Source organism: Onychomys torridus, chromosome 16 (assembly GCF_903995425.1).
Source record: "Onychomys torridus chromosome 16, mOncTor1.1, whole genome shotgun sequence".
NCBI classification, from domain to species: domain Eukaryota; kingdom Metazoa; phylum Chordata; class Mammalia; order Rodentia; family Cricetidae; genus Onychomys; species Onychomys torridus.
In genome coordinates this window covers 43,628,454-43,652,442 of record NC_050458.1, presented here as the reverse complement: position 1 = coordinate 43,652,442, position 23,989 = coordinate 43,628,454, and the positions used below count along the sequence as shown (strand labels likewise).

Genomic DNA, 23,989 nt, shown 5'->3' with positions numbered 1-23,989 from the left:
GGGGGTGGGTTGGAGAAATGGTTCAGAGGTTAAGAGCCCTGGCTGCTCTTCCAGAGGTCCTGAGTTCAATTCCCAGCAACCATCTATAATGAAATCTGGTGCCCTCTTCTTGTGTGCAGGCATACACACAGAACACTGTATACTTAATAAATAAATAAATAAATAAATAAATAAATAAATAAATCTTTTTTTAAAAAGTTCAGCTGAAAATAAATAAAAAAATAAAGTTTTGATGGGCTTCATTCTTATCTCTCTTTTCTTTAAAAAGATTTCTGTTAGTATGATGATGATGATGATGATGATGATGATGTGTGTGTGTGTGTGTGTGTGTCTGTGTCTGTGTCTGTGTCTGTCTGTCTCAGGTTATTAGGCTTATGTAGCAAATTCTTTTACCTGATGAGCCATCTCACTAACTTCTTCCCTCTATTCTTCCTCCCTCCTTCTCTCCCTCCCTCCCTCCCTCCCTCCCTCCCTCCCTGTCTGTCTGTCGTCTAGAGAGATGGCTCAGCACTCAAGAGCACTCTTTGCTCTAGCAGAGGACCCCAGTTCATTTTCTGATCCCAGCCCCATGGGATCCAACATCCTCTTCTGGCCTCTGAGGGCATCTGCATATATGTGGCACACACACACACACACACACACACACACACACACAATTAATTTTTTTTTCATCTTAAAAACGTAAGTAAAACAAGGTCTTGCTATGTACCCCAGGCTAGCTTCAATCTCCCAGTCTTCACGCCTCAGCCTCCTAAGTCCTAGGGCTACAGAGTTTGCCACCAAGTCTGCTGCACCCCACCACACCCACCACGCCCACCATGCCCTAAAACCAGTTCATAAAATTATTGCTATTGAAATTAAGTTTTTCTCTCCCTTGTATTCTCTATTGTTCGAGTGTTTGCAGAATATCAATTTGCATGTGTTAATTTCATGCAGTACTGAATTATTGTTCAGGTAACTCCTCAATTCTCTGTGGTATTTCAAGAATACAGTCATTACTTGAAAAGAAGGTACAAGAATAGTTTTCCTTCTCTTTTTCAAACTTTTAGTTGTTTGTGCTAGGATTCTGTCGCTACTCTAGCTGCATGGCCACACATGCGCAGTTCAGCAGCTAAGCAAGGGGTCTTGTGTCTTACTTCATCAATGCGCACTGGTGATTAAGTGTGAGAGGCATGGCCACACAATCAGTGCATGCATGGTGTAGTTCTGAAGGCTGCGCATGTTCACGGGAACCCTTGAAAAGCCGGACACCGACTCCTCCCCTCTCTCCTCTGCTCTGTTCTCTCCTGCCCCCACTATCTCTCTCTCTCTCTCTCTCCTCTTGCTTCTTCCCCAGGCCTGGTTCTTTTGTCCCCACCCCCTCAATAAAGCTCTGATATTGGGTTTTGTTGTGGCTCATGCCCCATGACCTTTCCGCATACCAGCGCCGCTTATCATTTTTTTATTTTTATTTTTATTTTTTTGTTTTTTGAGACAGGGTTTCTCTGTGTAGCTTTGCGCCTTTCCTGGAACTCACTTGGTAGACCAGGCTGGCCTCGAACTCACAGAGATCCTCCTGCCTCTGCCTCCCGAGTGCTGGATTAAAGGCATGCGCCACCACCGCCGGACCCGCTTATCATTTAAAAAAACAAAAACAAAAAACAAAAAACAACAGTTTGTCCTAGGTTGGCCTGAAACTCACTGTCCTCTTGTTTCAGTCATGAGAAATTCTAGGCATGGATCACCATGCTTGACTAGTAATTAGTATTTTAGAGACTGGTTATTTTATTAGTAAAGAGAAATCAAGTCACTCATGTACTCAGGGGAGGGGAGGCTAGGACTCTGGAGAATGTGTTGTGAGCTCCCTCACCAAATAGTCTCCTGGAGTAAGGGACACAGACCAGGGAATTCATGCTCGGCACTGTCACCCTGTGCGAAGCTGTCCTGCACCCTCTCTGTCCTCCGAGTCCGGACTCAGAGGCTCTTCAGTGCTTAGTCACCAAGATGTGTCTGTGTGGTCCTCCTTCCAGCGGGCAGGACACCCCTTAGGGCAGGCTTCCTTGTGCCTCCTGGCTTCTCTCCCATGGTAAACAGCGCCCTTTAATGAATAACACAAGGGACGGAGGGGCGCTGATTGGCCCTGCTGCTGGGTCCACTCCTCTCAAGGCAATGGCTTAGCTCACTGTGGCCCATGCACACCCCGAGTTTATTAAGAGCAGTGAATAGAAAGGGTGTGCATAGGCCCATCCCTGCAGGAAGAGAGGGGAGGAACAAGTGGAACCCGCTTTTACAGCCCCCCCCCACATGTGCATATGGACTTACGTAGCTACGTCACGCGTAGATTACGTCATCATGCAGCACATGGATTACGTACGCAGGCCCTGGGATGACTAAGCATCTTGCTTGGCTACTGGACAGCACATGTGTGGTCATGTAGCTGGGGGGAGTGGCCAGGAATTCTACCACCTGGTGCTGACAGGTCCTAACAGTTTGAGAGCAGTCAGCCTCTGAAGGTAGCACCAAGCACCAAAAACACCAAACAAAGCTTTGGGGAGCACCTCACCCCCGTCAGGGAAATGTATTGAAGATCTTTTCCTTTCTCTCCCTCCCTCCCTCTCTCTTGAGACAGGGTTTCTCTGTATAGCCCTGACTGTCCTGGAACTGTAGACCAGGCTGGCCTCTAACTCAGAAACCCACCTGCTTCTGCCTTCCGAGTGCTGGGATTAAAGGTGTGTGCCACCACTGCTGGCTGAAGATCTTTATGCTTAAAATGATGAGGCTTCTAGGTACCTTGAGAGCTCAATCCTTTCTTTCTCCGGGTGACCCCACCCTCCCCTGTGCTCACTGGCTCAGGGGCTTCCAGATGATGCCAAGGCTTCCCCTGTGCCTGGAAGGGTTCTTGCCTCCATTTTTTCAGAAGAAAGGCTGAGGCCCAGGAAGAGAGCTCCTGGGCAAGGCCAACTCCACAGGGCCAGGCCCGAGGCACTGCTCTGATCCACAGTACAACCCTCTGGTTGATGGGTGCTTTGGACCATGACCCTTTAGCCGCAGCTGTCCAGAGAACTGGAACATTTTAATGCAGCCAGTTAGTCAAGGCTGGGAAAGGCTTCAGTGCGGAGTGCTCAGCAAATATTTGTCAAGTAGACAAAACTCTGGTCATTCATTGCTGGTGTTGCAAGGTCCTTCCTGGACCCCTGCAGAGTTGGGGGGAGGGAGGGGATGCATGCAAGCTGAGGTAGGTTCTGCAGAGTGCAGTCAATTATTCCCGTGTACAGCCTAGTGGGAGGCAGGGTAGAACTCAGAGGCGGCCCTGAGTCATGGCTGGAAGCCCTGGCTGAGTTCAGGTTTCCTCAGAGTCTGTTCCAATCACCATGGACTTTCCCAGGAAAGAAAGGCCTCAGTGGGCTCAGTCATTGCTTCCTTGCTGGAGTTTGGGTCTCTGGCTGAAGTCTGTCACTCAGACCTTCCCTGGAACCGTGGAAGCTCTCTATCATCCTCGGTGCATGTAGCACACATGTTTCTGTTCTCTGGATCTCCAAATCTGAAAAACCACTGCAGACAAGATGCCCTAAAGAGACTTCTGCTCTGGGTATTAAAGCTCCAGTTAGGCTTTGCACACTTAGGCAAATCACTTCACCGCTCTGAGCTGTCCCCCTCCCTCCCCGTTTCATAAATGTAGCCTGTCACAAAGCAGATCATTTCACAGGGCTCTTTAATCTTGGGAAAATGCTAGAAAGCTTTGATTTCTTCTCTTGGTTTGAAAGATCTTGAAGCAAGGACATAATTCTTATACTCCTTATATTATCTCTACCAATGCCAGAGAAAATTTAACTTGCCTAAATACTAAAAGTAACAGTATTGGGGCTTGCAAGATGGCTCACTGGATAAAAGTGCTGGCGGGCAAGTTGAGTGACCTGGGTTCGATCCTAGGGATCCATGTGATAGAAGAGAACCGAGAAGTTGTCCTTTGATCTTAAGAGCATTTAAGAGGACACACACACACACACACACACACACACACACACACACACACGGTGGGAGAGAGAGAGAGAGAGAGAGAGAGAGGATATAAAAAATGGAAAAATACAAAATAAGTAAATTAAAAAAAAAACCCAAAACACTAGTATTTGATGTTTACTGTGCCTAGCTCCAGGCAGAATCATTTCTGTGGATTATGTCAGCTTATCCATCCTGATGCTAAGACACAATGAGACCCACTTAAAAGATGAAGAAAACAAAGCCAAGAAGAGTCTGTCTGCATGTAGTCTGTCAAGCAGCTCCTCTGGAGGAACTGGGTCAGGAGCGCAGACATAAGGCTCATGTCTCTCCTAGAACTGAGAAAGCAAGGCTTGCTGGATGCCTGCAGGCAGGGAACTGGGGCGGGGGACTTGGATATGAAGGTAGGGGGCTTGACATCAGTTGAGGGCCTGGGGGGTGTCTCCCCCTGCGATGCTCCTGACTGCTGCTGTCAGGTGTCCTTTGTTTGTGAGGTCGTGTTTTCTCCTCAGAGTGTCGGGCATCAATTGGCATCCAGTGGGCAGAGGCCAAAATGCTGCTGAGCATCCCATGGGCATAGGATGTCCTCACAGCAGCGGTGCAAGCCTGCTGTGTCTCTGGCCTGGGTTCCCATTTGACTCCCCTCTTCTGAAGCAAACGGGGTTCCTACTTTATAGAACAGGGCGCAGGGGCTAGGGAGGGCCGGGTGTCCTAGAGAGCTCTTGCTGGAGGTAGCAAGAAGCCTGATGCTGTCTTCGCCCTGTGCTGTGTCTTAGGAGAGTTGGCGGAAAGGGAACTCAGAGTCAGGATTCAAGGCCTGCGTCCAGCTCTTCTGGAAGTACACAGTTAAGTACTGCCTCACTCCGGTTTATTCCCAGAAGATAAAATAGACAGTGCCACGTCCACATTCCTAATAGCAACCGACATGGTGCTAGCCTGTGCCTCTGGGAAAGCATTCGGGGTTGGGGGGGAAGATAGGGAGAGGAGTCTGTCTGTGGCTTAGCTTAGTAGTACAGTGGGAAGGCCCTGGGTTCAATTCCCTGTACTGCCAGAAGGGGCAGAAAAATCAGGAAAGGGTGACCCAGGTTCTGACAGACCAAGGGAGCTTTCTAGACAACTGTGTTCAACTCTGCCAGAGGATAAATACAGACAGTAGCACATGGAGCCCTAGTCTGGAACAATGGTAAGGCTGGTTCCCTGGAGCAGAAAGGCTCAAAGCCCTGAGTCCACCTATAGCATGAGTTCTACATACTTATTAGTTTGTGATAGCATGTGTGTGTGTGTGTGTGTGTGTGTGTGTGTGTGTGTGTGTGCACATGCCACAGCACCCATGTAGAGGTCAGAGGACTGTGTGTGTGTGTCTGTGTGTATCTCTGTGTGTGTGTGTGTGTGTGTGTGTGTGTGTGTGTGTGTGTGTGTGTGTGTGTGTGCACATGCCACAGCACCCATGTAGAGGTCAGAGGACTGTGTGTGTGTGTGTGTGTGTATGTGTGTGTGTGTGTGTGTGTGTGTGTGTGTGTGTGTGTGTGTGTGCACATGCCACAGTGCCCGTGTGGAGGTCAGAGGATCACGTTCTAGAGCTGTTTACTTCCACCTCGTGAGTCCCAGGGATTAAACTCAGGTGTCATGAGGTTTTATGGCCTCTGAGTCATCTCACTGGCTCCATTAAAACGTTTTTATTACATTAAAAACTTTATTTTATAGCATGAGTTCAGAGAACAGCTTTGAGTGGAAGCTGCTACGGTTTGGGGCCTGATTCTCCTCCTAGACTCAGCCCCTCCTCAGAATGCTCTGGCAAGGTTGGAACAGCTTCCTGAGCTGCGGACCCATCTTTCTCCCGAAAGGACCTGTGTGTAGAAGGCTCCCTGTGGGATCCCAGATGAGTCACAGCCAGCTTTACCTGATACCCAAAGGCAGGGCTGTGGAGACTCAACCAGGCTTATGGGACTTGTGTTCGATCCTCAGAACTGTGGAAAACAAGTCAGGCGTGGTGGTGGTGGTGGTGGTGGTGGTGGTGGTGGTGTGTGTGTGTGTGTGTGTGCCGTGCCAGCACTGCAGGACAGAGGTGAATCCCTGGGGATTGCTGGCCAGCCAGTCTAGCCTACTTGATGAGTTCTTGACCAATGAGAGACCCTGTCTCAAATAAATAAATAAATAAATAGGCGGATGGTGCTTGAGAAACAACAGCAGATTATTATCCTCTGATCTCAACGCACACACACATCCACACACACAAACTCACATGCATACACACATACAAGTGAAGTAGCAATGAAGAGCCCAGAAGCCAGAGGGCGAACTCCAGGATAATAGGCAGATGACAGTATGTCATTGCGTCTGGGAGCAGGGTCTCCGGGGGCCCCAGCATCATTTGAAGGCAACAGTGGTTCCTCCCGAGGAACCAAAACTTCTGCTGGGTGTTCATGAATCCCTGGCTCCTCATGAAACTGAGATAATCTCACAGCCACAAAGGTTTTGTGATTGGTGTTTTATTTCCCAACAGTGAAACAAGCTGGGAGGAGGGCCCAGCTTAGCACCATGAAGGCTGGTCTGCTGTCTGGCCTCCCTCCCACCCCTGGGTAGGGTACCCTATTATTGCCACCTGCTTTGCTAACTTCACTGGGTGCCCATGAGTCATTGGAACTCCTGGTCTCTTGGATGTCACCCCAAACACCACCTGAGTTGTCTGAGGAAGGACTCTTAGCAAAACAGAGTCGGAGCCACCAGGCTGGCACCATGATGGTCAGATGTCCCCTGAGCTGTACTGTGTCCTGCCTGACCTTACTGGGTCTTCCCTCGGCCCTCGGAGATGACATGCTCAGGCTGGGCACGCATGTACCACTCTACCCAGGAGCCATCATAGACAGGCACATCCGGTTTGCCACAGAGGAAGGCCCCCAGGACCACATGGCAGGCTGTGACACCGGAGCCACATGTGGCTACCAAGGGCTTGGACAGGTCCACATTCTTCTCCTGGAACAGGCGTCGGATCTCCTCTGGGCTCTTCTCTAGGCCCTCCTTGGTCAGGAATTCAGTGAACGGGATGTTTACTGAGCCAGGGATATGGCCAGGTTCGATGCCTGCACAGAGGAAGACATGGGAGAGTGGTGTGAGTGATGTCTAATGTTGCTGGTATTTGTGATAACAAGCCTCCCACTGCAGCAGAATGCCAAATGTGTTTCCAATGTCTGATCTTATCCTCCAACTACCAGTGCTAGGTCACCCCACTACACAGATGGCCAAGCTGAGGCTAAGTAACATCCAAAGTTGATATACTCAGCTAATTGCTAGCTAGAGTTTGAATCCTGGACTCCGCCAGAGCCGCAGAAGATCCTGGGCTTCCTGACTATGAACCTTGGGGGTAGCAGAGCAATACACTTGACCTCTGTCCAGTTATGACTTGGGGCATCTGGAGGCCTAGAGTCGGTATACAGGGCAGACAGGCAATAACCAGATAATTGCTAGTGTGTGACAAAAATGCCCTAGGGCTATAGCATAAAAATAGCAGAAGTCATCAGAACAGCTGACACGGCTGAATGCTTGCTTTGTGCAGGACAGTGCCTGGACCCACCTCAGCAGCGTTTTCTCCTTCAGTACCACCCAAAGTCTACCGGAAAGAAATGACTGACACCCCTACCCAAGGAGAGAAAGGCACAAAGAGTATCAAGTTCTAGCTAGCAGTGGGTGGACAGAGTGGTACCCACCCTAGCCCGTGCTACCATGGAGCAGGTCTCAGTGTCTAGGGAGGGTGGAGCCTTCTCCCAGGATGAGCACAAGTCCACCAGTCAGGGGGCCTGACAAGTGGGACTGAGAACATAGAAGGCAGGAAGGACCCAGAAACCCTGGAACTAGGCACAAAACATCATGGCCACCAAGGCTCAGACACTAAGGAGGAATACCTCAGTGTGCCCGGAAGAAGACTTTGGGCTCCGGTCTGGCCATAGGGGAAATCAGACTTTATTCTTAGAATTCAGTCTTGACGCTGGGGATGAGGCTCAGCTGGCAGAGTGCTTGCCTAGCATGCATGAAGCCTTGGGTTTCACCCTCAGCACCTCAAAAAGCAATTCTAGCGATGCCTGACTGTAATTCCAGCACTTGGGGAGTGAAGTCAGGAGGATCAGAAGTTTAAGGTCATTCTAGGCTACAGTACAGCATGTATGTTTGAAGCCAACCTGGGCTACGTGAGACTGTGAAAAAAAAAAAAAAAAAGGCAGTCTGATGGATGAGGACCCCAGCAAAACTAGAAAAGTGTGGATTAATTAGGAGTGTCACTTTACTCCCGGCTCCCAAGTCCCAAGAGCTCCAATGCACACTTTGCCCTTGTCTTTCTTTCGGCCAGAAGTTACTAATGTCTCATTTCCACAGGAGGGCTGAGACGCCCATTAGAATGAAACCTCACAGCCGGGCCACCTAGATTCTGAAATGAGGCTGTTAGAAACTTCTGCCTTGGTTTCCCTGTACAGGGAGGGACAGGTCTTGGTGTGAGCTGCTGGTCCACATCGGTCTCTATCCTCAGAGGATGGTGGGAAACAGCGCTCCTGAGCTTAGAGAGGGTTCGGTAGGTCGGTCATTGCCAGCCAAGTAGGCCTCCTAAAAGTCATCCTGCGCAGCCCTTCCCACGGCCCCAATAGGAGCAAGCTATTGAGCCAGGATGCTATGGATGAATCAAGTCAGGGCTTCCTCACACCTCCAGCTTTACCCAGCAAAACATGCACCCTGCCCTGCTGGACTGAAGAGGTAAATTACAGGTGTGCTTGGCCAGATCTGGGGCTGTGGAGTCGAAATGGTGATGCTTTCGATACAAGCTAACAAGCCTTCCTGCCTGGCAGCCTGGAAGCCATGTTAACTAGCCTGCTAGGTTCTCAGCAGTTCCCCCCATTCACAGAGGAGTAAGTGTGATGGTAGGACACCCTAGAAACCCCCGAAGGAGCCTGAGCACAGAGGCAAATGCTGATGATACCACTCCCCCACCTCGTGAGGACAGTTGATCTGCGTGTGTGTGCAGAGCTGGGCAATTGAGGTACGTTTGCTCTTTTATGCAATCATATCACCCATTATGGCCTCTCCCATTTACTGCCCTCATCGTACGCCTTCAAGGGCCACCGTCCAGAGGGGTTAGGTGACCTGCCAGCTGCTGTGTAGAAAGTACGAGCAGAGATGGGGCTCTGGACCCAAGCCTGTACCCACAGCTGCCTTGTGTGGCTTTTCCCCTGGGACTGAGTTTGGGGGCACCCTCATTAGGCTAGACCATGGGAAATTGCTGTCTGAGTAGGTTCAAAACTGGTGGGGGTAGGTCTGCAGGTTCCTGGAGCTGGAGACACAGCAGTCCTGTTCTGCAGGACTCCAGGCGGCAGGAGGCTTGGAAGTCCCCAAGCACCTCTGGACTCAGTGCTAGGTCCTGAACTGCCAGGCTGCGCTGTGAGCCTGAGCACTTTAAAAGTACTCTAGAGAGGGCATAGGGGAGCTTCCGGGGCTATGGCCAGCTCCTACACCCTAGCAAGCTGGAGAGAGATGGTAGGGAAATCACTGGTTGCTCGCTGTGGTTAACAATGCAAGAAGTCTGAATCCAGAGCAGCTCCTTCCGGAGACCTCGGGCAAGGCAGCCATTGCAGGGTTATTTCCCTCACCTGTGCAATGGCAGTACAGGCATTGCTCCATAGTTTCAGGAGAATTGGTGCCAGGACCCCCAGAACACCCAGTCATATGAAATGGCGTCCTGTCATGCAACCTCCACACACCTAACATTTAAAACCTCTCTAGATTCTCGCCCACTCCTTTCTCTTCCCTTTAAGTTTTGAGACAGGATCTCACTCTGTAGTCCAGGCTGACCTGGAAATCACTATGTAGCTCAGGCTGGCCTCAAACTCATGATTCACCTGCCTCAGCCTCCAAATGCTGGGATCACAGCCATGAGCCGCTGCACCCATCCCTAGATTACTTTCAATATCCATTTTATCATAGCATCGAACATATGCAGTTACACTGTATCATTCAGGGATAATGACAGGAAAAGGAACAGCACTCTCGGTACAGAGAGAAGAGAAATTGTTTTCCGAGGTTGTTTACACACAGGGATGTGGTGTCTACAGGTACTGAAAGCTGGCCGTACCTATTTCCTCTGAGTTTTGAAAGGCTCACACCAGCACGGCTCTAGCCCTGTCTGCTTTGTGGATTCTCTTCCCACACCACACGGGGCTTTTTCTGGAAGAGCCTAGGCCATAGGCATCTATCTGGCTTGGCCCTCACCCAGAGCACCAACCACTCAGCTTGACTCAGTTTGGGCAATACACCCCCTATTCCCCTCTTGGAATCTCTTAGCAGTTCTGGTGGCAGTTGCAGACATCCTGCACCCCATTAACTCAGGAGCTGCAGGCCAGACCTCATCAAGACCAAGCTTGGGTCCGTCCTAAACCAGCTGGGGGCTGCATCTTGCTATTTTGCGGTGGCCTTTCACAAGCAGGGTATTGCAGAGTTATTTGGGCTGTCACACTCATACAGGGGCGCCCTGGATTCTCAAGGTACTTAGGCAACCTGTGCTCAAAGTTCTGAAACCATGAGGTACTGTTGTGGCCTCCACTGTAAGAAGGAAGCAAGAGGCTCAGGATGAGGCGCCCAGTAACCAACCCTTGTCTCCTGCTCTGTGTGTTTTGAAAGGCCAGCACAAGGCTAGGCTGTGTAGGGGCACACACCAGCCTGTCCCCACGCCCTGCTCTGCGGGTTTCCCCAGCGTGTTACCATCTCGGGGTTCTGGCTCGGTGCCCCGGAACCGGCCAGCTGCGCGGGCATCTACCACCTGGAAGCGCTGGGCCTCCAGGTTCTCCAGGAGGTCCTTGTGAGTCTTGATGAAGGAGGGATCTAGCTGTGCGCGGAACTCTGCGGGCTCCGGGTGGCTCTTGCCGGAGCTGATTGGCAGCTTCTGGCTCAGCCAGTAGCGGAGGCCGCCGTCCAGCAGCGACACGGAGCGGTGGCCGAAGGCACGGAACATCCACCATACCCTCGGAGCAGAGTAGAGGCCCTGGTCGCTGCCATCATAGACCACGACGTGCGTGGTGGCGCCCACGCCCAGGCTTCCCGCGTAATCGGCAAAGTCCGCGGCGCTAGGCAGCATGTGATCATAAGGCGATGTGTGGTCGCTGCAATGATCGATGTCAAAGAAGGTGGCGCCTGGAATGTGGCGCTCCTCGAACTCCTGTCGCGCGTTGCGGCCCAGCTTGGGCAGATACCAGGAGGCATCCAGTAACTTCAGTGCCTGCGAGGCGCGTGGGGACTTCAGTGCCTCCGCCACCCACTGCGCAGACACAAACGCTCGGAAAAGCTGCGGGGCGGCCATGGCCTCCGGGATGCTAGGATTGCGGGCCTGCAAGACAGGGGAGATACCAGAATCGAGAGACTGGCTTGCTGTCAGGGGCTTTGGCTGGGGCATGTGTGCTAATCGGCGGAGGTGGAGCCTGAGCACCGGCAGAGCAGAGTCCAAGAATGCTGAAAGACCCGGGGTGAAGCCAGGATCAGGCTTTATCACTCAGGGGCTCCCTCTGCCAGGCCTTGAATCATACACAGCTCCAATTGACTTTATGACCATGGGCGCCAGGGGAGGGTGGTACGCACCCCTCACTCGCTATTCCTTACCCAGCATGCGGTGGGCAGGGTCGGGCCAGGGCAGGCCAAACTGGCCCTTAAGTAAAGCAAACAAGGCCAAAGTTTCAGCCCTTCTCTAAGATGCAGACCAGCTTCGCAGCCAATCAGGTTCACTCATTCATTGAGCGGTTGTAGGAGTCCAATAGGAACAATAACCAGAATTCACCCTTAGCCCAGTGCCATTTAATCCTCATATATTACAACACTTGCCACAGTAGCCTCTCCCCAACCTGTTGAAGGAGCAGCCTTAAGAATTTTGGTACTGTCACCTTCTTCTGAAAGCCACCGAGGCTTCTAGACGTGCTTTGAGTCACCTAGTGTGGCCGCTTGTGCCTCCGATAATACTCAGGAGACTGAGGTAGGAGGACCTGAGTTCAGGGCCAGCCTAGTCTACATAAAAAGTTCCAGACCAGCCTGGGCTACTCAGCAAGTCCATCTTAAAAAAACAAAACAAAACAAACAAACAAACCACCACCACCAACAAACCAGAAAAAAAAGTAAAGAAACAGACAAAAGAAAGCAGCGTGAATACTCAGTGGGGTAGGTTTGGGTCACTGGCCTAGGCCCTGTGCTGGGAGCCTTTCCTCTGGTAGGCCCCAGAGCAGCTCAAGCAACAATGCAAGTGAGGAATTCTGGAGTTCAGTGTGAGCACCAGGGCCTCTACCTCAGCCTTGAAGGCAGGGAGAAGATGGTGGACTTCTGAAAGGGAGCAGAGCACATTTTGACTTATGGCATGGGCAGGAATAAGGAGGTAGACTTGGACTCCAGCATTTGCGACGTAACTAGATGTGTTAGTGGGGTGCAGGAGGGTGTGTGTGTAGAGGGCAAGCAAGCCAAGGCTGGTGGGAGCACAGCAGCTCCGTTACTCCCATATTCTTAGGAATTTTGCCTCTTCAACTCTGGTTTGGGAGTTGGAGAGCCCTCTAAAGTAGGCACAAATGCCTTGGCACAGGCAGGCTGTTCATGTAGGTGTGTGAAGGTTCCTGGGTCATGTGTCTTATATTGGAGCTTCCAACCGGTGTGTGTGTGTGTGTGTGTGTGTGTGTGTGTGTGTGTGCGTGTGTAGGGCAGAGGACAATCTCAGAGGTCAGATGGGTCCTCAGGCACTAGCCATTTTAGTTTATTTCATTTTTGAGTTTTTCTATGGCCTGGGACTCACTTTGGCTGGTTGGTTACTGAGCCTCAGGATCTACTTGCCTTGCCTTCCCCAGTGCTGGGATTACAGACCTGCAACATGCCTGTGTTGTTTATGTAGGCTCTGGGGACTTGTGCTTCCAAGGCAAACACTCGAGCAAGCTATGTCCCCAGCACAGTGTCTGCCCCCTTCAGGGTCTCACTCTGTATCCTAAACTATGCTGGAACTTGAAACCATCCCTCCTGCCTCAGCTGCCAGAGTAGGGGAATTGCAAGCTTATACCAGATTCCAAAACCCACCTCTTAATGAGATTTAAAAATGAAAATGGAAGGACCACCATATACATATACATATACAGCTTCTTTGAGTGACATTTAGGGCAGTGAAATGAAAACCTGTAATTTCTTCCTTTACTCTCTTTAATCTACAGCGCAGATTCTTAAGACTTCCAGGGGGTTAGGTTAGGCTTCAGAGGTCTGAGGTCCCCTGACCCCACCTCCCCGATTAACTGACACAGATAATTAACACAATTAACAGTTCTCACAAAGGACCCTGGGCAGCAGAAAGAGGGTCAGAGAGGCTAGGCTAATGTGTGTCCCTGAGGGGCAGAAACCGGAAAGAGACTATGTTCCTTTGTGGGCCAGGATCCCAGGGGAGAGCGGTTCTCTGGAGGACTTTCAGAACACACAGTACTGCCCCAGGCCACCCTAGGGCTAGTGTGAGTCTATACACTGCACCCATGAAGGGGGCTCAGGCTCTAGAGCATCTCCCCACCTGGACCCACTTGGCATCTTCTCTTCCCCACTGACAAGCTCAAGGCTCAGGGGATGCTGGGAAAATGCTAAGCAGTGTTTGAATATATGCAACACACTACAGTGACAGTACTTCAGGACAGGATCAGTGTTCCATAAAGGGGAAGGAGAGTCAAGAGAAAAGCATTCCAGGGGAATAGAATAGCCTGTAGAGGTATTGTCCAGCCGTTTTGCAAGAGCCACGATCTGTTTCCAGATATTTTGCCAACTGGCATTTACATAAATTTACAATGAAGTGGTAAAAATTGAAGCCCAAGGCCATTAATAAATAAAGCATAAAGTTTCAAGGACAGGCAGGTAAACCAAGGTAGCTCTCGCCGCTGTGGGCTTCGGGTCTGAAATTAGTAGCTACTCCACCACAGCGCCCAGGCACCTCCCGGCTGTACCCGTTTCCCCTGTTGGAAGGAGTTTCAGCCCTAACTCGCAGGGTCGGCAAGGCCGTGCCACCGCAGGCGGGCCTGGTAAAAGTTGGTTTCATTTCATTCCAGTGTGTTCCCCTACTTTCTCGCCTGGTGGGACACTGGGTCTTCTCACCACAGCCCCTCGGAATGGCTTTGTTGGTTCTCGCGGGCCTTCCTACTTTCTCAGGAGACACCAGGTCATCCCAAACCCGAGCCAGCCACTGCTACCCACCTAACTCTTACCCCACCCCGACCCACAGGCGGTCACAAGCAGTCGCAGACAGTTCCCCTTAAGGCAAATTAGGGGCGCCCTGGAAACTCTTCTCTCGTAGACTGTGTCCCCTCCTCCACTCCCGCGTGGTACCACGCTATGCAACCCCGAAAAGCACCCTCCCTCACAGAAAAGCAAATAGGACGCGTTGGGCAGCAGATACCAGGGTTCCGAGCTCCCCGGTTCCCAGCTCCGCCATGTCACCCCCTCCCCGCGCCCTCAGCGGTCCCCTCCTTCCGCCACCAACCTGCGGCCAGCCAAAGGGAGGAGACTTGGGCACGGCCCACTGCCTCGGCCACTCCGAGCCGCTTCTGGCTGCACCTTCCATTCCCGGGGCTGCGGGGGACGCACTCTCCCTGCAGCGGGGTTGTGCACTGCCCCAATGTCACCTCTAGCCTCCAATAGTCCCTATGGGTGTGAAAAATGTGACACCAGAGGGAGTAAACAGAGTTCCCATGAGAAGGCGTAGAGGCTATTCGAAGTCCCAACTGTCTGCAAGAGAAGTCCCCCCATGGGAGGCGGCACAATGGTGCGGGCCACTGGGGGACACTCCCGGCTTTGAGTTTGAACCCTTCAGCTTCTCCGGAACGCAAGGGCCAGTGCCTGCGAAGCTTTTAGGGAGAGTGAATGCAGCGGGCTGCTCAGGATGGTGCTGCCAGCTGGGCTACTTGCGGCCCAGGGGAGGATCCTGGCGGAGAAAGCAGGGCAGGGTGCTTGGGACCCATTCAGCGGACTTGGGCATTCTAGAAGCCAGAGAACCCAGGCTGTAGGGGACGGAAACAGTATGGCTAGCGAGTGGTTAATTCGCCCCGGAGATGGGACTTGAAGCCCAAGGGCGATTTTCCCTACTTAGGACCTGTGTTCTCCCCATCCTGGCAGACAGGGTCCTGAGCCAGGCCCTCCCAGCAGCTGAGGCCATAAGAGCACTCAGAAGCTCTTGGCCACGCCCACCTGCTCTTCTTGAGACCAGACTGGGAGGGAGCCGGGGCGGTAGGAGGGGCGGAGCAGGCTTTCCCTAGGGAATGTACAAAGCTATCCCACAGTCCCCCAAGTCTAGCTCTGTGTATAGTTACCATTGCACGCTGGGAAAGTGTAGTGGGGACAACAGCTCCGCCTCCCGGGCTCCGCCCCCCGCACTCAGTCCTCTCAGGCCTGTGTCTTTCCTGGTTCCCACCCGCGCCAGGTGACACGCAGAGCTGACACTATGGTTCACCAAGTGCTCTACCGGGCGCTGGTCTCCACCAAGTGGCTGGCGGAGTCCATTCGGTCTGGCAGCCTGGGGCCCAGCCTTCGGGTGCTGGACGCGTCATGGTACTCCCCAGGGACCCGCCAGGCTCGCAAAGAGTACCAGGAACGCCACGTGCCTGGAGCGTCCTTCTTTGATATAGAGGAGTGCCGGGACACTGCTTCGCCTTATGAGATGATGCTGCCCAGTGAGGCCCACTTTGGGGACTACGTGGGCAATCTGGGAATCAGCAACGACACACACGTGGTGGTGTACGATGGAGACGACCTGGGCAGCTTCTATGCACCTAGAGTATGGTGGATGTTCCGTGTGTTCGGCCACCGCACGGTATCAGTGCTCAATGGTGGCTTCCGGAACTGGCTGAAGGAAGGCCACCCAGTGACATCTGAGCCCTCACGGCCAGAGCCAGCCGTTTTCAAGGCCACACTGGACCGTTCCCTGCTCAAGACCTATGAGCAGGTCCTGGAGAACCTCCAGTCTAAAAGGTTCCAGCTGGTGGACTCTCGGGCCCAAGGACGGTACCTGGGCACAGAACCGGAGCCCGATATAGTAGGTAGGTGTCCCTGTGGCCTTTGGGAGAGGATTGTCAACAAGAGGATGGGGAATCAGAATAGCTGGGACCCTCAGCCCCTCCAGGTAGACTTGTCTTTCTATCTGTAAAATGGAAGTCAGCCTTGGAGGCTTTTGCAGCTCTGAGACGGGAGGGCCCAGTGTGCCCATAGCCGTGCGCTGCTAAGAAGCTTGTCTGCCTCAGGAGAGGTGACTGGGGGCCATCCATCCATGTCCACTCCCAAGAACCAGCTCTCCCAGCTCTCCCACATGCACTAGGATGTATCAAAGTGTGTCCTACCCCCAAGCAATCATCTGCAGAGCTGTACAGAGGTCTACAAGTACACTCACACCCTCTGGATTCCAGAAATCCTTTCAAACACCAACAGGGACTTTCCCTGAGCTCTTCTGGGCCCCTGACTATTGTTTTGAAAGGCAGCTCCCATTCATACCTCAACAAGCAGCTGCAGCCTATCTGTGGAGCTGTTACAGCAGTTGCTAGCTTGTACCAGGGATATCGATACAAGGAAATACCCCTAACTTAGATGGGAAGATGAGATACCAGGACATTGTTACTTGGTCAGTTAAATGGCAGAGTCAGGATTTGAACCCAGTACTTTGCACAGCTGAGGAGTCAGAAAAAGCCTCCGGGGGGAAACGCTGTCTTCCAGAGGCTTCTGAGCACAGGACTGGTGGCCTGCATCCCCAGCTCTTAGTTTTTCCTAGTCCTGCGGGGTATGACTTAACTCTGGGTAACATTTTGCCTAACTTGTTGCAAAACGTCTCTTCCTCTCTGCCAGCCAATGTCGGCAACACTGTTTTAACCGTCTTACCCCTTTGGGCAGAGGAGAGCTGAGGCACACAGGAAGGAGCGGGTCAAGGCCACACATCTAGTTGTGGGCAGAGCTCCCCCGTCCCTCTCCAGGCCTTTGATGTCCCTGCCTACTTTGCTCTGGGAAGGTCAGGAGAGAAAGATTCACACTCATTAGGTACTTTCCAGAGACCCTGGACATGGAATCACTGCAGCCCCTCCTGATCCTGGCTCAAGGCGCTTTTTCTTCTTGGAACTTATGCTGGGGGAAGGGAGAGGGAAGCTGGCTGGGGAGCTTTCCCAGCAGCCTGGAAAGCAAACTGAGAAATGAGTGATACAGGGCCCAAACATAGCGTTCCCATCATTTCATAGACAGGAAAACAGGTTTGGAAAGAGGAACACCTGCCTGGGCTCTAAAGTGCCTCTCTATGTCACTTCCTATCTCTTCTGATTGCTCTGGAGTGCCAGGGAGCCTGGCTTCTCCTTCCAGCTCAGCCACTCCTATGTGGAGGGTATCAGCTATGCTTGGCCTTGCATTTCCCAGTCATAAACAGTTAGAGGTCCCCAGCCCCGCCACACGCTCACGGCTTTTATTCCACGCAGCAAGTGGGAAGAGGGACTCTTTAGAGGGGAAGGCGTCGAGCAAAGTTCAGGACCATCTAGACGGGTAGGGGATGGGCCACTTGCCCCCTTCTATTAGAGGATTTGCTGGACATAAGTGCATGCTGCCAAGGTCATGGTTTGCTGCCTGGGATGGGTTCAGCGAGGTTCCTGTAGGTTCAGAAGTCCGGGTATAAAACCTGGGGGTGGGGTGGGGAAGCCTTGACTTGGAATGTTCCCAAAGGGAGTGAAATGGAAAACAAGTCTTCAGAGACCCCATGACTACTTCCTGTCCTCTAGGAGCAATCACCTTCCCCTTGGGCCTTCACGTGCCTTCCAGGGTCCTGAGTTGAGTGTGCAGAATAAAAGAATATTCAGGTGCAGCTGTGTGTGACCACCGGAGAGAAAACCAGTCTTTTGAGGAGAGAAGTAACCTATGTTCCTCAGAGTAAGTAGGAAGAATCATAGAGAAAGAGAGGGACTTTAGAATTCAGGGGTCTCTGGAGGCCTTGCCAGTAGCAGACTGTTCCCCCTCTTCAGGCCTCAGTTTTCCTCATTTATAAAATGGGAATGCTAGGCTTGGGCCTGGTATCACTCATTTCTCCATTGCTCAGCTTGTGTAGTGGTGAGTGTGTTGGTTTTTCCCCCATCCTCATGTCCCTGGGAGTGGATGAGGGGGGGGAGGGTGCTGATCTGTGCTGAGTACTTTGATTTGCAGTCCCCTGGGTGCAGTAGCCTTGCTGAGGGCCTGGCCCCGCTCCATTCAGGGCTACAGGCACCAAAGTGAGGTTTGCCTATGGCTGCTGTGGAGGGTGGGGTGAGCCAGAGCAAACTCGAGGATGGGTGGGTGGGGGGAGCAAGAAAGGTCCAAACAGGTTTTCCTGGCCTCCAACAGACATGCCTATCTTAAGCCATGGTTTAAGGGATCTTAACACTCCTGCTGACTTGAATCTCCTAAAACAAAGCTGGAACACAGATTCCTAGACTTCTTGAGGAACACAAGAAGTTATCTCATTAATTCCCCTGCCTCAGCCTTCTTTTCCAGGGGAGCTTAGAGTGACTGAAAAACAAAGGCTTTGGAATCCGACATACCTCTGCTGTGTGCCTCTGGGGAAGTTACTGCCTCTCTCTAGCCTGGGATTCCCATTAGAGCTAGGAGGAAAGTCTCTTCGGTGTGGTGAGGGAGATATAGTTCTCTAGAGAACCCACTTTTGGGGTGCTGGTTGCCCAAAGCTGCCTGAACAGTGGCAGGCCCATTGTGGGGAGGGGATGCCTGAACGAAGGGTGGGAGGGAGTACAAAAGGGCCGAAAGCCCTTTCCTCCATTTGGCAGTGTTCCAGAGCTCTCTGGCCCCACCCATGGGTTCCCTGGGCTCTCCCTCTCCCACAGGCTGTGGCTTCTGTTCCTTTAAAGTCCCCAAGCAGAGGCTGGAGAGATGGTTCAGTGAGTAAAGTCCTTACCTCAGGAGTGTGAGGACCTGGGTTAGATCCTCTGAGCCCACCCAGGTGACTAACGCTTGTTACAGCACTGGGGAGGCAGAGACAGGCAGATGTCTGGGGCTCACTTCATCTAGCCTCCCCCAAACAGCAAATTCCAGGCAGATGGGCCAATGGGGAGCATTAGCCTAGGTGATCCTCTCATCTCCATGCACATGTCCACATGGGTGTAGTCCTTAAGCTGCCCCCCCCCAAAGCAAATCAAAGCAAAACAAACAAACAAACAAACAAAAACCCAGATGAGCCCTGAGCCTTCTTGGCAGAGCTGGCCATTGCTGCCTCCTCAGGCGGGAGCCAAGGCTTCCCAGCATCCCTGGCTTCATCCTTACTCAGACAAGGCCCCCTTTATAGACTCAAGAAAACAATCAAACTGGTGTGTCATGGACAAGAAGAAAACAGCATTCAGAGGCCTGAGTACAAATGGCCTTGCTCCCCAACGCCTGTGGGAAACTGCTGTAACCTGACAGTTGATGTTCATAGGTCAGCTGCTCCCCACTAGCAGGGTTACACATAGCTGGTTTCAGGCCACAGCAGGAAGACATCTCTAGATGTCAATGCCCTTTGCAAGCAAGGACTGCTTGTGCTAGTGATTCTAGAATCTTCTTTTGAGCGAGAGGGTTCCCACATTGCTGCACTGACCAACCGTGTACCCACTGTGCTCCAGAGTTCACTGGAACCTTTTACCTACAGGAGGGGAGACTGAGGCCCGGAGGGCCAGCCTTCCTGTCTGTCTGATGCAGCTCAGTGCTGGGATGTGACTTGCTCATAGCAATCAAAGCCTTCTCTTCCCCTTCCCTCTATGCCCACCATGCTGTCTTTGTCCTGCCCCATGGCCCAAGTTTAAAGGTGCTGGGGATTTGGGGAGGCTGAGGAGATGGAGCGGTTGTGTCATGGGCCTCGCTCTCAGTGTTGTCTCAGTGTGGAGGGGTGCAGGGTGCACAAGGGAGAGAGAAATGGCTGAGCATGCAGGGACTGATAACGTGTTATCAGCCGGCCACGGTCCATCTTTGTTGTTTGCAAGGGCCCTCCCCTTTTATTGGTTTGATGGTTTTCAAACAAGGTCTCACTCTATGGCCCTGACTGACCTGTAACTCACTGTATAGACCAGGCTGGCTTCAAACTATCGATCCTCCTGCCTCAGCCTCCAGCACGCAGGGGTTGCAGATGTGTGTTAGCATGCATATCTACCACACATGCTGGGTGTGTTCTAGGACTGGGTGTGTTCTAGAAGGGACCCTAGCCTGCCCCACCTCTGCTCTGCTCTTGCTTAAGCTTCAGAGGTGTGTGGAGGGGACGGCACAACCCCTGTACCTAGATGGAGCACAGCGTTGGGAGCCACAGAGAGGGGGGAGATATCCATTAGGGTTCAATATTTGTCTTGTTTGTTTGTTTGTTTTTCGAAACAGGGTTTCTCTGTGTCATAGCCCTGACTGTCCTAGAAGTCAATTTGTAGATCAAGTTGGCCTCAAATGCCTGTCTCTGCCTCCCGAGTGCTGGGATTAAAGGTGTGCGCCACCACTGCCGCCACCACCTGGTCCAATAGTGTCTTTATGTCTTTTATTCTCACCCAGGAGCACTCACTCCCCATAGGGAAACTAAGGTGCAGAGAGCCGATAGGACTTACTTAATGTCACCAATGTAGTAAGTGGCAGAGCTAGGACCTGAACACATGTCTAATACCTGGTCCCTTCTCTTTTCACAACTAGTGCCTCACAGCAGCATCAAGACTGGGTGTGGTCCTGGGGTCTGCCTGTCCTTCTTTGTGTCTTTAGCGGAGCCATTTCATGTCAGCACACCTCAGTGTTTCCACCTGTGAAATAGGTTTACAGGCGAGTCTCTTTAATGGCTCACAAAGCCAGCCAGCTTCCATATACTCTTGCAAACCGCTGTCCAGGAGGGCCCGGATAGTTTCTCATCACCATGTTCTCAGCAGTCAGCACAGTGTGTAGCTTCTGTGTAAATTCATCCCACCTGCTCTACCCAGTAATCCCAGGAGACAGATGTTCACTACACCGAGCCCATTCCACGGGTGAGAAAACCTGAGGTGTAGAGAGCAGCGGCAATTTGCAGGAGGTAGGGAAAAATCAGGATGTGTGCAGATGTCCACTCAAGCAGAGGTGACTTGGGATATCCTTCCATTGAGATAGGTCATGGGACAGGGGCTGCAGGTCTGGGTCTTACAGCTTGCGTGTTGGATATACATAGAGCAGGCAAGACACTGAGTTGCTAAGAGAGCAAAGACATTATTTTTGTTGGTGGTGGCCCCAGGTCCTTTAGTATCAAGGATGGAGCCTCTGTCACCCCTCCCCCGTCACAGCAAAACATTTGGGCCTCCTTTCTTTGTTTTGCTATATGTATAGAAGGGGAGATGTTAGGGACCAAGATTTCAGGAACCAAACATGAACCATGGAAAGTACTAGCTAAGCCAGAGAACAAGTCATAAGCCCACCACCCTCCCCCAGAACAATAACACCTGTTTGCTAACCGGAGGCTCCCAAAGATAAGAGCATTCCATAGTCAAGTAGCCTAGCAACAGAACAAATGGCCCCTGACCAGTCACCTTAGCGGACTTCCTGCAGTTGCATGACCTGCACGTCTCCCGCGTTCTGCACGCCTTCCATGTCCCTTCCCCTTCCCTCCTTCCGACCCCTTCCCCTCTTATGCTATATAAGCCATGCGGAGGAAAATAAAGTTTGGCGGCTTGATCAGAATACTGTCTTGCTGTCAGTCTCTCGTGTTGTCCTTCCCTTTCATTCACTCCCACAGGTGGGTTGCCCCCGTTGAAACCCCGCTGGCCGGGGTACTCTAGTTCCCACTCCCTTACCTCCCCTAACCCATGTCCTCTATTGCTACTCAGGACTGGACTCGGGCCACATCCGCGGCTCAGTCAACATGCCCTTTATGAACTTCCTGACCAAAGATGGCTTTGAGAAGAGCCCAGAGGAGCTGCGTGCCATATTCCAGGACAAAAAGGTGGACCTCTCCCAGCCCCTCATCGCCACGTGCCGCAAGGGCGTCACTGCCTGCCATGTTGCCCTGGCTGCCTACCTTTGTGGCAAGCCTGATGTGGCTGTTTACGATGGCTCCTGGTCGGAGTGGTTCCGTAGGGCACCCCCGGAGACCCGAGTGTCCCAGGGGAAGAGTGGGAAGGCCTGAGTGTGCAAGGCTTCCTCCTTTGCACACCACATTCAGCCAGTTCCCTTCAGTGAGGCCAGTGTGACCTGCTATGGGTTCACCCTTCTTAGGCAATGCAGGTTGACAAGATTTTAGAATTGTTGTGAGTGCCTTCCTCCCACCACACCGGAATAAAGTGCCTTTTCTCAGAAGTGTGTCTGCCTCCTTGCCCTGGGTTCCATCCCCTACCTTCGTTGACCTTCACCCGAGCTGGCTGTGCAGAGGACACTGTTGCCTGGACTTGGTCTTGGCCAAGGCAGCTGGTTGCCCCCTCTTGTGTTATATGGCAGACTTTCCCTAAGAAGACACGACACGCACATCTACTCATCCCAGAAAGGGAACCCACGTCACACCAAAGTAACCACTGCACCGGTGTCCAACTTGGGTGAACCAAGGGTTTTTTTATTGGGGTTATTCACAGGAGCATGGGTGAGGGGTTACTTGGGAGGGATAACTCAGCAGCTGCTGCATCACCAAAGCTCGCCCCAACATGGATGACAACTCACGGGAGCTGTGGCCCTGGACCTCTCCACACAGCTTGTGGAGAGCTCCACAGTCTAAGAAAGTCTGCAGCTCTGATGGAGCGAGTGCCCGTCCCCAGCACTTTTGACTCCTTGTTATACTGCTGGGGAGGGGCTTAGGGACCTTTCAAGTGTTTGTTATTCCAAACATGTGTCTTATATTTACCTCTGGAGACCCCCCCCCCCCCCCCCCACACACACACACATACACACACATACACACACCACTCCCGGAGACTTTCATACAACACTAGTCGGGGATGCTCTGCCATAGAGGATGCTGGGACCTACCTGAGAGGATGTATGAAGGAGAATGAGGATGGCAGAGGGGTGAAACCAAGACTAGCCCAGTACCAAGCCCTCTCTGTAGGCCTCAGTCCCCGAGAGTGGGGAGGGAGAAAGAAGCTAGCCTTTCAAAGGCTCCAAAGAAGCACCATCACTTGCTCAGTCTGAATAGACCCTCTGGGGATGATGGCGGTGGGGGGGGGGGGGGGGGGCAGGGACAGCTCCACTGAAGGGTTCTGCAAGCCTGGCAAGTATAGTAGCAGGAAGCCACCATAGGTGAGGGCTTCCTGAAGACACAGAAGGACCACTGCTGATGCATTTTGAGTTTTACAAAAACTAGCTTTGAGGTCCTGAGCGGAATTCAGGACCCGTTGACTGGAGATCTGGCTCTTTCTGCAGAGGGAAAGAGGGGCCCCGGAGAGCCAGAACTATGTCTGTTGAGGAGGAAGCCTAACAGTGCTGGAGCAAGAAGGGACGAGGGCTCCTGGGGAGGGGCTCTGAGGCTGCAGGCTAGACCTCATCTCTATCACTCTCCCCCTCCCATGCCAGTTTCCCCCTCTCAGAACCTGGATGGACCTATACAACTTTGGGGACAAAGGACAAGTGGCCCTCTCCTGCTCCTCCCATCCCAACTGCTCTGCCAGCACAATCTCAAAGCAGCTTTCAAGAGCAGGCCCTGAAGGTGTCTGGAGAAAGGAGGAGGCGTTGGAGGGAGAGCTAATACAAAGGGCCTGAGGCCACTGGGCTTAGCTGGGGCCATGGGTGGGGTGTATGGGCAGAGGTGGAAAGGTCCACAGCACAGGGAAGAGAGCATGTCAGGGAGGGCTTTGCAGGTCAAGAGGAAGACTTGAGTTTTTACTTCTGGAAGGTTCTGATCAAAGGGGTGACATCACCTGGCCAAGGTTTGACCAGGACCTATAGTGAGAGAAACCTTCAAGGGGATCTGACTCACAGAGGCCTCCTGTGGTGTCTACCTTCCTGTCTTGTGGGAACCTCTTTCTCGTGTGTGTGTGTGTGTGTGTGTGTGTGTGTGTGTGTGTGTGTGACTTGTTTATAGCCAACACAGCAGGATAAAGTG

At 52.3% G+C, this 23,989-nt stretch overlaps 2 protein-coding genes across 3 annotated transcripts; one reads left to right on the top strand and one right to left on the bottom strand.

Moving 5' to 3' along the window:
- Window positions 1-6,447: 6,447 nt before the first annotated feature.
- Window positions 6,448-15,070, bottom strand: Mpst (mercaptopyruvate sulfurtransferase). 2 transcript variants are annotated; one of them, XM_036208406.1, is made up of 3 exons: window positions 14,477-15,070; window positions 10,711-11,332; window positions 6,448-7,055 (listed from the first exon to the last, which is right to left on the bottom strand). In XM_036208406.1, exons 1-3 carry the CDS (start codon window positions 14,555-14,557, stop codon window positions 6,757-6,759), a joined length of 1,002 nt encoding a protein of 333 aa, XP_036064299.1. In that variant the 5' UTR covers window positions 14,558-15,070; the 3' UTR covers window positions 6,448-6,756. The 2 variants fall into 2 exon arrangements, with proteins under 2 accessions (XP_036064299.1, XP_036064300.1); XM_036208407.1 differs by lacking the exon at window positions 14,477-15,070 and adding an exon at window positions 14,393-14,415.
- On the top strand, window positions 14,834-22,257 carry Tst (thiosulfate sulfurtransferase). Its single transcript, XM_036208408.1, has 2 exons — window positions 14,834-16,028; window positions 21,789-22,257. Exons 1-2 carry the CDS (start codon window positions 15,434-15,436, stop codon window positions 22,085-22,087), a joined length of 894 nt encoding a protein of 297 aa, XP_036064301.1. The 5' UTR covers window positions 14,834-15,433; the 3' UTR covers window positions 22,088-22,257.
- Window positions 22,258-23,989: the final 1,732 nt, after the last annotated feature.

Excerpts from the sequence above, each read along its gene's own strand:
- Tst (XM_036208408.1), top strand. The coding sequence starts at position 15,434 with ATGGTTCACCAAGTGCTCTACCGGGCGCTGGTCTCCACCAAGTGGCTG. Across the intron at positions 16,029-21,788 it reads ACCGGAGCCCGATATAGTAG|GACTGGACTCGGGCCACATC; the intron begins GTAGGTGTCCCT and ends ATTGCTACTCAG.
- Mpst (XM_036208406.1), bottom strand. The coding sequence starts at position 14,557 with ATGGAAGGTGCAGCCAGAAGCGGCTCGGAGTGGCCGAGGCAGTGGGCC. Across the intron at positions 11,333-14,476 it reads CTCCCTTTGGCTGGCCGCAG|GCCCGCAATCCTAGCATCCC; the intron begins GTTGGTGGCGGA and ends CCTGTCTTGCAG. Across the intron at positions 7,056-10,710 it reads CGAGCCAGAACCCCGAGATG|GCATCGAACCTGGCCATATC; the intron begins GTAACACGCTGG and ends TCCTCTGTGCAG.